This window comes from Leucoraja erinacea, chromosome 27 (genome assembly GCF_028641065.1).
Source record: "Leucoraja erinacea ecotype New England chromosome 27, Leri_hhj_1, whole genome shotgun sequence".
Lineage (NCBI taxonomy): Eukaryota > Metazoa > Chordata > Chondrichthyes > Rajiformes > Rajidae > Leucoraja > Leucoraja erinaceus.
The window spans coordinates 12,177,008-12,192,723 of NC_073403.1; the positions used below are offsets into that span (position 1 = coordinate 12,177,008).

The 15,716-nt window shown below is 44.7% G+C and overlaps 1 protein-coding gene across 1 annotated transcript in view; it reads left to right on the forward strand.

Annotated features, from left to right (window-relative positions):
• The first annotated feature begins 256 nt into the window (after positions 1–256).
• The window catches only part of mrc2 (mannose receptor, C type 2), a 146,770-nt gene continuing 131,310 nt past the window's right edge, over positions 257–15,716 (forward strand). The window contains 1 exon segment of the mRNA XM_055657046.1: positions 257–1,087. Within this exon segment, the coding sequence (XP_055513021.1) occupies positions 1,012–1,087 (76 nt within the window). The 5' untranslated portion in view covers positions 257–1,011.

Sequence of the window (15,716 nt, forward strand, 5' to 3'; positions counted from 1 at the left end):
TTCGTTCATTTTCACTTCTCGTTGGGCATCCATCTCTTGTATCTAATGTGACTAATTCCTCTATAATACAGCCCACTGTGAAGAAGAAATAAACTCTCGGCGTCCTGCTCCGAATAATCCATGCTCTTACTTGCCCAGCATCACACCCATTGCTGAGTGGTTCGGGGTAATACTCTACAGGTACATCATGGATTCCAGAAACCTGTTACCCGGCACCTATGCCCAACACGTCAGTGAAGTGAAGTCTGAACCCTATTGAGATAGAGCCTTTCTTATGGCCGTGCTGCTAGAAATGTCCCCCATCTATTTAGCAGGTGAGGCTGTAACTGTAACCTGGCGTTTTATTGACGTGAGTGGCAAAGTGATGCCGGGCGGAGACGAGAGATTACAGATGATGGGTTCTTGAGCAAAACACAAAGTGCTGGAGGAACTCAACGGGTCAGGCAGCATCTGGGGAGGGAGTGGACAGACCGACGTTTCGGGTCGGGACCCTTCTCCTAAAGCTTGACAGTCGACACTGGTTGCAACCCACCAGCAAACAAAAAGAGGGTGTAGATGTGGCCAGTGGCCTCATTGCAATCAAACACCGTAGGCGCAAACTGTACGACCATCCGCTGCCAATTCCTGACATTCTGACTGCCTTCACACACAGCTGTTGGATGCAATTGCCTCGTGGCCATTATTATTATTATTATTATTAAAAGCAGATTTTGCTCCTGTAGTTGCATTTAAAAAAAAATAACGGGGGAGGTAATTTGCATGGTGAGAGAGTTTTTCAAAAAATTGCAGAGGAGGCGGCTGGTTGTGCGGGATCCGAGTGGAGTGGCGGTGGGGGCTGAGCAGCGGCGCCCCGCTCTGTGCTGACGCACGCTGCCTGCCTCTCCTCTCCTCTCCTCTCTCTGCTCTCCGCTCCCACCCCGTGCTCAGTCCGAGGCGGAAGGGGCTCCGCTCGCATCGGAGCCGCGTCCCACTCTGTTCCTCAGCTCCCCCCTCCAGCCAGACAGAGCAGCCATGGGCGCCCGGCCCCGCCGCCAACCCCCGCTCGCCGCCCTCTGCCTTCTGCTAACTCTCGGCTCCGCCAACTCAGGTAAGAGGGAGAAAGTTTTTCATTCAGACTTTCCGCTGCCTGCCCGAGTAACGGAGAGGAGAGAGGAGAGCGGGCTGCCTGCTTCCTTTATCTCCAGGAGAGTGGACCCGGCCGCTTCTGATCCCACTGGCGTCCGTCCTGGGGCATTTGATGCTCCCTCCATTCAGCTTTACTAAAGTTTTGTCCTTGTTTTATTTTGTATGTGGAGTGGGGTTGGTTTAATGGCTGTAAACGGAGCAGAAGGAATGTCCTGAACTGAGTGAAAACAGATGTGTGTGTGTGTGTGTGTATAGGGGGGAGGGGAAGAGACTTTGGGGGGTGATGGTGGGGGGGAGTTGAGGGCGAAATGTTGCAAAGTTTTGCACAGACGGTTCTTTAATAGGATTGTGTTTGCGGTGTGTTTGCACCCTGTGTAATACACATACATTATCTGGCACCCACCCCCTCCCTGACTCCTCGCTCAGCCCCTTGCTGTGGACCCCTGTAAAGGGGAGGGGATGAAGTCGGCGGACAGGAATGATTGGACAGCAGGGAGCTGATTGTGTGGATCTGCGGGGCTCCTGTACAAATGGATCCTCCCTCCCTCTGCTCCCAACTGTTCTCACTGTGAACTGTACCGGGATTCCCACTTGGGAGTGGACCGGTGAAAGATTGGGAGAGGGAGTTCCATCTCGGTAGGACGGAGATGAAGTTGAATTTCCATGCTAGCGAGTTTGAAGCGAAATCCTGTGGTCTTTTCAGTTGTGTGGAGGCAGACACTATATTTTGGCACCAATTAAGAGACAGGATGCAAAAAATTAATCACTTGTAATTGTATTTGGGTTTTTTTTTCTCTGGATATTAATCTGGTGGTTTGCCTCGTGGCGTCTAACTGGAGCAAATTCTGGATTTCCCCAGAACATGCAGGCCGGGTGGCATCTGCGGAGAGAGAAACAAAGTCGATGTTTCTGATTTAATGACTTTGCATCAGGACCTGTTTAAGTAAGAGTTACAGATGCTGGAAAAATCGAATGTAGACAAAAATGCTGGAGAAACTCAGTTGGTGAGGCAGCATCTATGGAGCGAAGGAAATAGGCGACGTTTCGGGTCGAGAAGGGCTGCCTCACCCGCTGAGTCTCTAGCATTTCTGTCTACCTTTGCATCAGCACCTGGACTGTGTGAATGTTTTCCAACGGAAGATGGGCACTGAATGCTGGAATAACTCAGCAGCTCAGGCAGCATCTCTGGAGAAAAAGGAATATGCAACGTTTCGGGTCGAGAAGGGTCTTGATCTGAAACGTCACCTATTTTCTCCAGAGATGTTGGTTGAGTTACTCCAGCATTTTGTGTCCATCTTCGGTGTAAACCAGCATCTGCAGTTCCTGGTTTCCCATGCAAGGCGAGAACCTTGCCCTTTACCTGCAGGTGGTAGCTGGGCTCAGCCACCAGCTAATGAAGAAAAACAACAGTGTCTATTTACTGCCCTTCCTCAAGATGCTCCAGAGTATATTCAACCCATACTTTAAACTTGCAGTCACCATTGTAACATAGGGAACAGCAGCCAAATGACCTGCAGCAAGCTCCTACACACAGCCGTACTACACATGGCTGGATAATTTGTTTAGTAGTGTCGGTGAGGAACAATCAGTTTAGTTTATAATCTCCAGCTGCATTAGCCACTGTAAATTCACCATGGTGTGAGGATAAGTGGTAGAATCAGAGGGGAGTTTGATTTATTGTCACGTGTACCGAGGTACAATGAAAGGCTTTTGTTGCATGTGAGCTAACCAGTCAGTGGAAAGTCAACACATGATTAAAGCCATTGGCCAGGGCACTGGGTTGAACTCGCCAACATTCTGCTGAAGCCGTGCAAGTGTCTACTGTGCACTTGAGGGGATAGTCAGTGGCCCTGACTGTGGGGATCAGACTTTTTTATTTCTGCACACGTCTTCATTTGATTTTCTTTAATTCCACCTCCGCCATTCCCTATTAATTGTAAACGATGTGTGAAATCTATTCATTTCCAGAATTCCGACCCACCCCCACATTTCCTTTCGGTTTGATAACCTACAGTCCAGAATATTTTGTAGCCAGGATCCTGTCTCAGTGGTTTATTGTCACGGGGACGAGGAACAGTTGCGGATGAGGTAGCTGAGAATTGATCCAGTGCTGCTCTGACCTAGTCAGTTGCGGCAGAGGCAATTGCAGAGGAGGAGATTTTTTGAACCATCTGTTGCAGAAAATGCACACTCCCTTGTATCGGTGCACATGCACTCTTACTCTGGTTGTAAAGCAAGAAGCAGGAACCTGTACCAAAGCTGCACGCCACTGTCCCACCACCTTATTCCTTGGTTACTCCAGATTCCAAGACCCACTCGTGGCACATACCTGTGGTGGGGAACACAAGTGTGTAGGAAGGCGCTGCAGTTGCTGGTTTAAACTGAAGAAAGACACAAAAAGCTGATTCCCACACTGACCTTTCTGACCCGGGCCTCTCCCATTGTCAAAGTAAAGGCCAAACGCAGATTGGAGGAACACCAACTCGTATTTTCCTTGGGTAGCTTACAACCCAGTGGTATCAATATTGATTTCTTTAACTTCAAGTAATTCACCTCTCTCTCACTCTCCTCCCCCTCTCCCTCTCCCTCTCCCTCTCCCTCTCCCTAGCCATTGCACTAGTTTCAAAGTTGACATGTTGAAACTAATTTTCACCGAGCCCACAGCCCTGTTTCATTGTCATAACGTTTTATCATCGTTGTCTCTCTGTAACACTGTCCATATCTCTTTCCCCTGACTTTCAGTCTGAAGAAGGGTCTCAACCAGATACGTCACCTATTCCTTTTCTCCAGAGATGCTGTCTGACCCACTGAGTTACTCCAGCTTTTTGTGTCTCTCGTGGGGAACACAAGGGCAGGTCGCATAAACAAGTCGAAGACTACGAGTTACTCTCTGGAAAGGGATGGGTAATCTGAGATACCTACAGCTGTTGAGCAGGTTACTTATGACCTAGTTTGATGGCCATCTCAGACTGGATCACAGATTCACAAGCCACAGCCATGGGTTTCAAATGTGCAGTCTGGAGGTAAATAGTTAAACAGATTATCTCGTTCTATATCGGGAACAAATTTAGGTGAAAACAAATCACTTTAACTTTTAGCTCTAGTTGCAGTTCTGGCACTCTGAGATTAAATCTTCACTCCCATAGTCCACCACGTCTCTCCAACTCTTTGTACTCCAGCCAAACCGAAAATCTATCAATCTCGGTTTCTGGAACCCGTAGGTCCCCCTCACTCCCACCCCTGCCTTGCTGACAAACAGATTTCAGGGAATGGCATTGTTACAAATTTTCATTAACTGTTCGGATTTTTTTTTAAATGCTCTCTACTGTTAGCTGTAACCAACTGTGCTACGACGTTAAGGTCGCGTCTCCTTGTCTTGTACTCTCTCGTCAGAAGAAAGGGTCTTTCTCTGCCATTTTACCTTCATTGATCGTTATAAACTCCTCAATTATAGCAGACAAACCTCTCGACTCAGACCGATAAAAGTCTAGATGATGCAATCTTTCCTTGTGAGTTCACAGTTTTGCTCAGTGCAAGATGCAAGTACTCTCACACCATCTGTAAGACATCCAGAGCAGTGCCTGAATTGGCCACACATTGAAGGCTATGAACCATGCGCTGGTAAATGAATTGGTACAACAGGTACATGATGATCATGAACATGGTGAGTCAAAGGGCCCGTTACCTTGCTGGATGGCTTAGACTGCACCCGATCCAAGGATTTGTAATTGTAGAGTTCACATCAGGACAACGGCACCTAGATATTATCTAAGCTCTGTAAAATCTGCTGCCCTTTTGAGATGAGGGTTAATGTTCCGTTTGCCTTTTAAATTCCTTTTACATCTGTTCTTCGGTCTTGTAATGAGTTCTGCACTTGTGCTTTAAGTCCCTCATCTCCACTGCTCCTGACTATTTTGAACAAATTCTGATCTGCCTGCCTGGGGTTCAAAGATGAAAAAGTCACAAGTTCACATTTTCTGTTATTGAACACCATCTGCTGCATTTTTACATACTGATGTAATCTACCCATGTTAGAAATGTATCCTATTAAAGATGTAGTCCATTTCTTACACACACAAAGTAGAAACTCAAATTTGGACAGGATTAAAATGATCTGGTCGACCAAGACGGGACAAATTGATTCCTACAGCCTTTGGACAGATGTTTGGAACTAGCCAAAGCCGTTCATCCTGAAAGCTCCTCCACATGTGGAGTCGGGTGTAATTTTCACTGGAAGAATGGAGTGGAAAAGAGCGCAGAGTTTCTTGCCAACACAGGAAAAGGAGTGGTCGATGGGGAAAGCTTTCACCAGCCACCCACTTGCTCATCCCATTGCGCACAGACGTGCCTGCAGACCACCTAGTGTAAAAATTCAACCCTGATCTTAATTTTGGATTAACGAGTCACTAAGCCAATGATAGGAAGAAAATGCAGATTGCCAAATCTAAATTTAGAAGTTGTTCACCTCATGACACAGACTGAAACTTTAAAAAAAATACAATTATAATTTCTTCCACAAACTTTAACACTATAAACATCTTGAACCAACGGAGGGCTAAAGACCAGTTTGTCTGAAGTGATCCTCTCCCATGTAATGTAGGCCCTTGGCATTACCCGACCATACCTCACCAGCCATGTCTACAGAGCCCAACTATACCCAGCAAATAAGCCCCTAAAATTGACATGATTTCACCTATTAGGAAAGGAGTAGTTCATGTAGCCCTTGAATCTGGGCTCCAATGGGGCCTGTACTTGCTGGAATTTACAAGGATAAGGGGAACCTAATTGAACCTTAATGAATAATGAAAGGCCTGGAGAGAGCGAATGTGGAGAGGATGTTACCACGAATGGGGGAGTCTAGGACCAGAGGCCATAGCCACAGAATAAAAGGACATACCTTTAGAAAGGAGATGAGAAGGAATGTCTTTAGTCAGAGTGTGGTGCATCTGTGGAATTCATTGCCACAAATGGCTGTGGAGGTCAAGACCATGGATAGTTTGAAGGCAGAGATGGACAGATTCTTGTTGGTTATGGGGAGAAAGTAAGGGAACGGGGTTGAGAGGGAACAATAGATCGGCCATGATTGAATGGTGGAGTAGACTCGATGGGCCGAATGGCCTAATTCTGCCCCTATGACATGAATTTATTATTTGTTCCATGAGTCAATAAGTTCAAGGCTTTTCTACCCTTCATACCTTTGATTAATAAAGATTTGTCACAGCATCTACTATCCTTTGCAGAAGAGAATTCTGAACTTTTACGACCTTTATAAACAATATTTGGTGTGACATTTGACACTAACTCTTGGGCTACTTTCTTCCATCCTTCCCGATAGGGTAAGTCTGGAGTGACCACTCCCACAACTAACTTGGTCAGCCTTGGTGAAGTAGTGGCAGCTCAGTGTAGGAGTCACCCTGACTGTGGCTCCAGAGCTGGTCTGCAGCATCTGGCATCTACTATCTGGGCTCATTAATTACAGGGTTGGATTATCTGTTCATTGACATTCCACAGACATTGCTGCATCCAGGAACAGCCTCCGCTGGAATGCAACTGTACAATTCCTCAGTTGACCTCCAGAACCAGGGCAAGCAAGTATAAAATTAGAACCATTTTGGAATAAGGCAGGGAAATATTATGTGAAATCACGGAAAATTGGAACTGTGGAAAATTTTAATATTGAGGCCTATATATATATTTTTAGATGAGTGTGCCAAGCATTAGGTATTAATTGAGGCAGAGATTAGAATCAACTCCCTATTAGATAACCATCCCTCTCCTTGACTATGTGGAACCTAGCCTCCCGATGTCAAAGACTAAAGTATCTATGACCATTGTTACTATAGCACATTTGGATGATCTGTCTTGACTTTTGGTGATCTCCACCCAGTCTGTGCTCGATTCACCTTGATCTACCTGAAGTGTAGAATTAGGTGAGAGCATTGGGCACAGCAAAGGTTATGGGACCAGACGACATCTATCTGTATGTAGTACCGAAAGACTGCAATTCTCAGTCACCGCACTGCTAAACAAGCTCTGAATGCAGTTACAATGCTGGCATCTACAATTAGTACTCGCAGTGCACATTCCTTCACTGGACATTTACCTTGCTCGGGAATATTGCCATATCCAGTGGTGTCACATTCTCTCACAAAACATCTTTACCAACTGAGAGATTTTGCCCATTTCTGAAGAGAGATGTGTGTGAAGTTTTATTGGCTAGAGGGAGACATGCTTAACTTTTTAGCCCAATGTTTGTTTGTCCAGTACGAAGAATACCATGATTTACAGGGGTATTTCAAATACACTAGCAATAACTGGTGGATAATACATTGGAAAAGGGACTCAGTTGTTTCCATTCCTGCTCAGAAGCTGTTAACTGGTATGTGTTGGTAGTTGCTGACAGCTACCCTTCCCCTGGTCCTAATGCCCATTCTCGGTGCGTGGATGTGGGCATAGTTGTTCTTTTGCCCATGAGGGAGAGGGAGCGAGAGAGAGAGAGAGGGAGGGAGAGGGAGCGAGAGAGAGAGAGAGAGAGAGAGAGAGAGAGAGAGAGGGAGAGAGAGAGGATCTGTTCTATGTTGATTACTGGCTGTGGCCAACAAGAATGGGCATACAGTGTGACCAGCCTCTGTATAAGGCCAACTAATTCCATTGCCATTGATTGAGAGGGACACACCATGCTGTTTGTAACCACTCAGTGTGGCTGAATTAAAGATCTCCACTGAAAATAGAGTTCATCCCAGTACCCTGAACGGCAATAATTATACCTTAGCTGAAGTAAATGTAACTGTCACTAAAGCAAATAATCTGGTCAACATTGTTGGTGAATATGGCTGTGTGCAAATTGATGGTTGCATGCCTATATTGCAGAAATGTTTCTAAAATGGTTGTAAATTGTGATGTCCTGTGGTCCCCAAAGTCTCTGTAATCATGCAAGTGCTCTTTATTCATTTTAATCTCTGGACATTATGTCTCTTTGAGGCATGCCCACAGTACCACTACCCCAACAAGTTGACCTGCTCGCCTGGGGCATCTTTTCCAGTTGTTCAGCATTGTACGAAAGTGTGCAGACAGCACTCTGATTTCTCTCCCTCACTCCTTCCCTGTGAAACAGAAACAGAAATGCTGGAAGAACTCTGCCAGTCAATCAGCATCTGTGGAAGGAAAAAAGCAGTTAACATTTCAGGTTGAGGTCCTTTCACCAGAGCATCTTTGTGTCCTGGGCCCTACCCTCCCTGGTGTTGATGGGAGTTGTAGACCCTGGCGTGACGAGGCAAGACTTCCGTGAGGATCACCATCGCAAAAGAAAAACCCAAACTTTTCAGATGCTGTAAATCTAACATTGAAACAAAATGCTGGTGATAGTCAGCAGGTCAGGCAGCATAAGTGGAGAAAGTAGCAGAGTTAATTTCAGGTCAAGAGAATTTCAGGTCTGAAGAATTTAACTGTCCTGTTCTGTTTCCTTCTCCAAAGATAGTGCTGAACTCTTCAGAGTTTGGAGCATTTTCTGCTTTAAACCCCACCCCCATCATCCAATAAATAGTCTTGCCCAATTTATTAAATGCAACCACCTTTCTCCTGAATTGTCACCTGCTTCCTTTCCCAAGGCACCATGTAAGTTCAAGTTCTTACACCTCGACCAGATTTCCAAACACCTCTCGCTGGTGATTTGTGATTCATGCGTACTTTCAATTTAGTCGCTGCACTCTTCCAGGATGTGCTGTCCAAACCCAGACTGTTGGTTGGTTCTCTTCTCTTCCATTCCTTCTCTCCAGAGATGCTGCCTTTCCCACTGAGTTACTCCAGCATTTTGCATCTACCTGTTGGTTGGTTTGATGGGCAGAATTGTTGTCTATGAAGCTAGTGTGCGCTTTTGCTATTGATATTATCACATGCACCGAGATACTGAGAAAAGTTTTGTTTTTACATGCTATCCAGCAAATCATTCTGAACATGAGTACAATAGGTGGTGCAAAATGTGAAAGGAAACAGGGTAAAAATATAGAATTGCAGGTATGAAGAAGGTTTAGATAAAATAGTGCGATCGGAAATATATCCTTAGCATGAAAGGTCTATTCAAGAGTCTGATGATAGCGGGGAAGAAGCTGTTCTTTAATCTACTGCTTTCAAGCTTTAGTATCTTATGCCCAATGAGATGGAAGAAAAGAGAATGACCAGGGCGTGAGCGGTCCTTGTTGTCAGCTTTCCTGAGGCAGTGTGAAATACAGCTGGAGCCGATGGCTGGTTTGTGTGGTGGACTCGGTAGTTCCTTGCAGTCTTGGGTCGAATCATTTCAATCTGTGATGCATCCCGATTCGGTATGTTCTATGGTGCATCTGTAGAATCTGGAAAGCGTCGTTGACCTGCTAAATTTTCTTAATCTTCTGAAGGAGTGGAGATGCCGCTGTGTTTACTTGACTGTAGCATTCATGTGATTGGATATGATGGACAGGTCAATATGATGGAGATAGTTACATTGTTGTAAAACGGGGCATGTATTCCACCCTGTTTCCTGAATGGGAAGCTGCTTTACTTTGCTAACATTGAGGAAAAGGTGTTGTCTGTGTGCCATGTTGCCAGAGTCAAGAGTGTTTTATTGTCGCCCATCTCCTTCCAGCACTCCATATCATCAATGTTTGATATCCTACCCACAGCGGTAGTGTCATCTGAAAACCTGTTAATGAAGCCGGAATAGATCTCAGCCACACAGTCAAGATTGTATAGAGAGTATAGTTGAGGATGCGGTCTTGTACGCCACCGATATTAAGGATTATCATTGAAGATGTTTTATCGCCTATTCTTTTTGCGTTCTATGTGTCACAAAGTCAATGATCCAATCGCAGGTGGGGAAATGGCGAGTTCTAGGGCCAGGAGTTTGGAGAAGTGTTTGGTTGGCATTGAAGATGGAACTGACCCAGATCTGATCTCAACCCTCAGCACCATTACACTGAAGCTGAACAGAAACTTTGCCTTTCAGAGTGCACCCCACAGCTTCTAGCATCAACAGTGACTTCCACTGTCACAGATTATAATCAACATATCATTTAAGGAATGTCTAGACAAACCTATGAATCACCAAAACATAGAAGGCTGTGGATCAACTGCTGGTAAATGGAGTTAGTATAGATGAGGCTTGTTCAGCATGGATGTGGTGGGACGTTCTGTTCTGTAAGATTCTGTGATGTCAATTTCTTCTAATATCAGCCATTGATAGAAAATTTGGCTAATGCCATTCACATCTCTTCAGACCCAACTTTTGTTCCCACCCCACCCTCTGCCCATCCCTTGCACCATCAGTCCCTATCAGATTCTCTCCCGCCTTCCACCCACATCTCAGTGACCTTTCCTTCCTTTCTTCCACCGACCTGCCCTTCTGAATGCGCATAAACATCCATTTCTGAGGACTTACCAGACTTGCTTCTGCTTCTGATCTTCACAGATACTGCAAAAAGTGGACCATTTCTTGCAAATCGGCTGCATCCACAGCGTCTGGGCTGTGCATTGATTTGCTTGCCCGCACTTTCCTCCAGAAGTTCACAAATGGAGGGAGAAACATTATTTAAAACTTTTCAGTCATTCGAGTCAGGTTGACCAATGTGTTTGCTAATGTCAGCTGAAATAACTGAAATCCTGTTATATGGATGTGTGTAGAATGGGGCTTAATAAGATGACCATCCAGGGTGGAGGAGGGGTGGTGGGAGGAGGAGAAGTATTAAATCTAGTTTATTGCAGTGCATTAATTGATAATTTTGTTGTGTAAGGGACTTGGGGGAAGAGTAATCATAATATGGTAGAACTTTAATTGAGTGTGAAAATAATAACATTCAGTCCAATACTAGGGCAGTGGACCTGAACACAGGACACCATGAAGGTAAGAGGGAGGTTGTGGTTGAAGGAACAATATGTTGAAAGGTGTGATCATTTAAGGAAATGCTGCATAATTTGGAGAGAAAAAATATTCCATTAAGACACAAAAATCTAGGAAATGTGCCCAAAGGAGAAATTAAAGGCAGTGTTAATTCCAAAGTGGAGACACTTAATGTTGCCAGAAACAGCAGTAGGCTTGAGGATTGGGAGCATTCTGGACCTTGGCAAAGGAGAACCAAGAAATTAACAAAGAAAGGCAAAGAATGTGAGTGTGAACTGGGAGGGAACATAAAAATAGGTTCAATGGTATATAAAAAAACTTAAAGCGCAAATTTGGATCCTTCAGACAGAGACTGAAGTGGAATAAAGAAAGAGCAGGAATATTAAATAGCTTCTTTGGGATTTTAAATTCTGGAAGAAATCTTTAATAAAAAAAACTGTCAGAAATGCCAGAGAAAGGAGGATCGAGCAGGAATGGGGCAATGAGTAATAGAGTTCTTGAAAAATTGATGAGAACGAATCCCATGTCTTTGCACTCTCCCGGTTTGTAAAAAGTGGTGGTTTTGGAGACAGTGCACTCTTTAGATTTTGGAATTGTGGATTCGAAGGGTAGCAACTGCTGAGTCCACCGTTTTACGAAGGGGAAAGGAAATGGAGAACTGTTGATCTGTTGGCTTGAGGTCAATGTTGGGGAAGATGTTGGAGTTTGTGGCGAAGGGTGTAATAACAGAAGAGCTCAAAAGAATAACAAGATTCAGTAGAGTCAGCGAAGGTTTACGAGATGGAAGTCACGTTTGACTAAACCATCGGAGTTCTCTGGGGATATGACCAGAAAAGTAACGAAAAGTAATGTCCCAACGGCTCCCCGTTGAGACAGTAAGACCTGGAGCGGGGCCGTACATCGGCAGGCGCGGCGTCAAAGGCCGTGGGACTTACCATCGCCCGCCGGGGGGGCAATAACATTGGGAGAAAAATGGAGAGCAAGGGAGAGAAAAGACTTTGCCTTCCGTCACAGTGAGGAGGAGAATCACTGTGATGGATGTTTGTGTGAATTGAATTGTGTGTGTCTTGTAGAAATTGTTTCTTTTTGTATGGCTGTAGAAACAGAGTTTCATTTGAGCCTCATTGAGGTTTGAATGACAATGAATAAATATTGTATATTGTATTTTGTATTGAAAGGAAGAACAAGTTGATGTGGTTTTGTTTAGATTTTCAGACAACTTTTGATAAAGTCCCACACAGGAGGTTGGATTATAAGGTGAGAACATACAGAGATAGACTTGTAATATATAGATGAAATTTGAGAGAATTGGTTAATGGACAGAAAATATAAAAGAATCATCTTTGGGATGAACGGCTGTGACTGAATGGCCACAGTTAGATCATTACTTGGACCCCTCTATTCACAATCAATATTTGACTGAGAATTACTTTCCTTTTTTTCCACCCATTCTCCTCCCTCTTATTGACATGAGTTTGGGTTTGTCTGGCCTCCAACTGCTCGATTGAGTTGTAGCTTGAGGAATGGTTTGAGATGTTTTCAGTCTTCGACCTGGCAATTGGCACTGGCTACCCCCAACTCTGGCACAGTTGAAAGGAGCGAGCATGGCCCTGGTGAGGTTGCTTTGGCTGATCAGCGCAAGCAGTAACTAAGCAGAAACAAAAGGACAATGAGGATGTTGCACTGGAACCTCGCCATGCTTGTCTGGCACAGTTCCAATCTCCTAGTACTTTGGTTTGGGACCACATGAGACCAGTGGTGTTAAAGAAGCTAAATCTTTCTGATGTTGGAAATCTGAAATAAAAGGCTGGATGCATTTGAAGCTTAACCGCATCTGTGGGGAAGGAAATGAAGTTAACGTTTTAGGTTTCTGGAAAACACGTATGGTAGAAGCTTTAGAGCAAGTGTTGGGGCATGTAAATGGGGTGAGAAAGCAGATGACAGACGGAAAGTGTGTGATGAGGTGAAATGAGTAACTTAGACAGTTCAAGACAGCTAGATCCAGAAGGCATGATGTAGATGTTTCCAGCAGGGTACAGAAACCCACCAGGGAAGCCTCCTTCTGCCCAGGAATATGGTACCTGTGCGGCTTTTTATGCTTGTTTTAGAACCTGCATCTTAAGGGGAAACAAATATGAATGTTGGAAGTTTGAAGGAAAGGATTCATCTACGTTTGGCACGGCATGGATCACTCACAAATAGTCAGCACCATTTTGTTCCGAGGATATCCTGTCTGACTAATTTGCTAATTTGATTGGATTTTTCAAAAATATAACATAATGTATGTTATGCGACGTGGCCAGGTGAAAGTTGAGGTGCTGATGCAGGAGCTTGCCTTGGGCATTGATGGAACAACACAAGATGCTCAAGGCAGACGTCGGACAGGGAGTTGTTGGAGAATTGAAATGATGGGCGACTGGAAGCTGCAGGTTGAATGGAGGTGTTCTATAAAATAAGCACCCAACTATCTCCAATTCTGAGAGACTGATGCGGTCACATATGGAGAACAAATTTTAGACAGTGCAGTGGCACAGATGGTAGAACTGCTGCCTAACAGTGCCATAACGCTAGGCTCAATCCTAACCTCTGGTATTGTCTGTGTGCACCTGTGACCACGTGGGTTTCATCCAGGTGCTCTGGTTTCTTCCCACATCCCAAAGACATGCGGGTTTGCAGGTTAATTGGCCCCTGTATTAACTCCCTATACACTGGCATCAGCCAATCATCCTTGTCCCGCCTGCAATTGGTCCAAAACGCCGCAGCGAGACTACTGACGGGTACCCGTAAAAGGGACCACATCACCCCGATTCTGGCCTCTCTCCACTGGCTCTCAGTACGCTACAGAATCAACTTCAAGCTCCTCTTATTCATATACAAAGCCCTTAACAAGCTTGCCCCCACCAATATCAAAAATCTGCTAACCTACCATTCTACCTCCAGGTCCCTCAGGTCGGCAGACTTGGGGCTACTGACTATCCCGCGGTCTAGGTTTAAGCTCAGGGGTGACCGCGATTTTGCGGTTGCAGCACCTAGACTGTGGAACAGCATCCCTCTTCTCATCAGAACTGCCCCCTCCATCGACTCCTTTAAGTCTAGACTTAAAACCTATTTCTACTCACAAGCGTCTCTTGAGGTCCTCTGAGGGTGCGCTGTAGATATGTATTTATGTATGCATTGTTAGATCTATGTGCCACTGTATGTAGCATGGTAGTACCTGCACTGATATAAAGCACTTTGGTCAATGAGAGTAAATGTGCTATAGAAATAAAATTGACTTGACGTGACTTGACTGGAAATTTCCCTTAGTGTGGAGGAAGAGGTTGCAAAAGTGGAACAACATGGAATTGGTGTGAATGGGTCATCAATGTTCGGCATGGACTCAATGGGCTGAAGGGCCTGTTTTCATGCTGTATCTTTCAATCAAATGAAGCTGCACACAGACAAGAGTGAGAGAAAACAAGAGACACAGAGTAAAGTTGATGCAAAGCACTTCTTCACTAAGCGCAATGAATCTTTGAAATTCTCTCCTCGATGGATGTAAAGGCTTGCCCATGAGATTTTTGGGAGGGAATGTCCAATGGTTTTAATTTCTCCCAATCCCTCTGTTTTTTCTAGAAGTTGTTTGCAACCAAATGTTGGCAGAGGTGGGGCCCACTGCCCCCCCGTGGAGACCTCTCTGTTTGAATGAGTACCTGAACCAATAAGCTTTCTAGGAAGGAGATGAATGCTAGATCGAGTTTCTTATTCTGGGCAGTCGGGAAAGAACCTGCATGTTTTCAAGCTTTTATGAACACAAGATGTTCCATACAACTTTACAGGCAACAGAGTGTTTTCACAGTATAATTGCTGATGCAGTTTGTGGGTTATGGCATCCCATTCCACACAATGAGATTTGATAAAATTGACTTCAAAGTTATCTTGATGAATATAGCCATGATATCAGCAAATCACATGAGTTTCACAATTGAGCTGCGGGGTCTGTTTTACATACTCGAGAAAAGGCAGATCCTCAGTTTGATGCCTCCATAGAATGATAGCACGTCCCAGTAGCCCTTCCATGATGTTGCCTGATTCTAAATCAAGCATGTTACCCCCTCGGCTCTGGTCAACTTCATTTCCTGCTTTGCATCCTCAGCTGGTGCCCGGCAGGTCTACAGGGCTGCAAGCTCACCCCTACTGGCCAATAACCCTCAACAAAATGGAAACTATGTTTGTCTGGGTTAGATTTGGTTCAGAACAGTGAAGTGTGTAAGTTCAACGTGGGTTGTTTGAATTTGAGATGGTTGGGTACTCTTTGTACTTATTCCACTTTGTCTGGATAATCGGAAAGCAAGTATTGCCAGAATATATTGTTAGTTCCTCATTCAACAGAGCAATCAATTCAAAAGCTAGGTACAAATCACTCGTTTCCTGTGGCACTTGAATCATTTCTAGGGCACATTGACCAAAGCTATCAGGTTTCTTTTCCGCACTTTAATGGGGTTCAATTTTTAAACATCAGTTGGTTAGTGTGCTGACTTTTACTGATACCCACTCTTTGTTTCCAGATTTTATTACCAAGTTGATAACTGACAACTGTTGTGGTGGCCTTTTTGAAAACGTAAACACTGTTAATTTAGATGGTTGAAGGCAGACACAAAATGCTGGACAAGAGTCAAGAGAGTCAAGAGTCAATTTAATTGTCATTTGGACCCCTAGAGGTCCAAACGAAATGCCGTTTCTG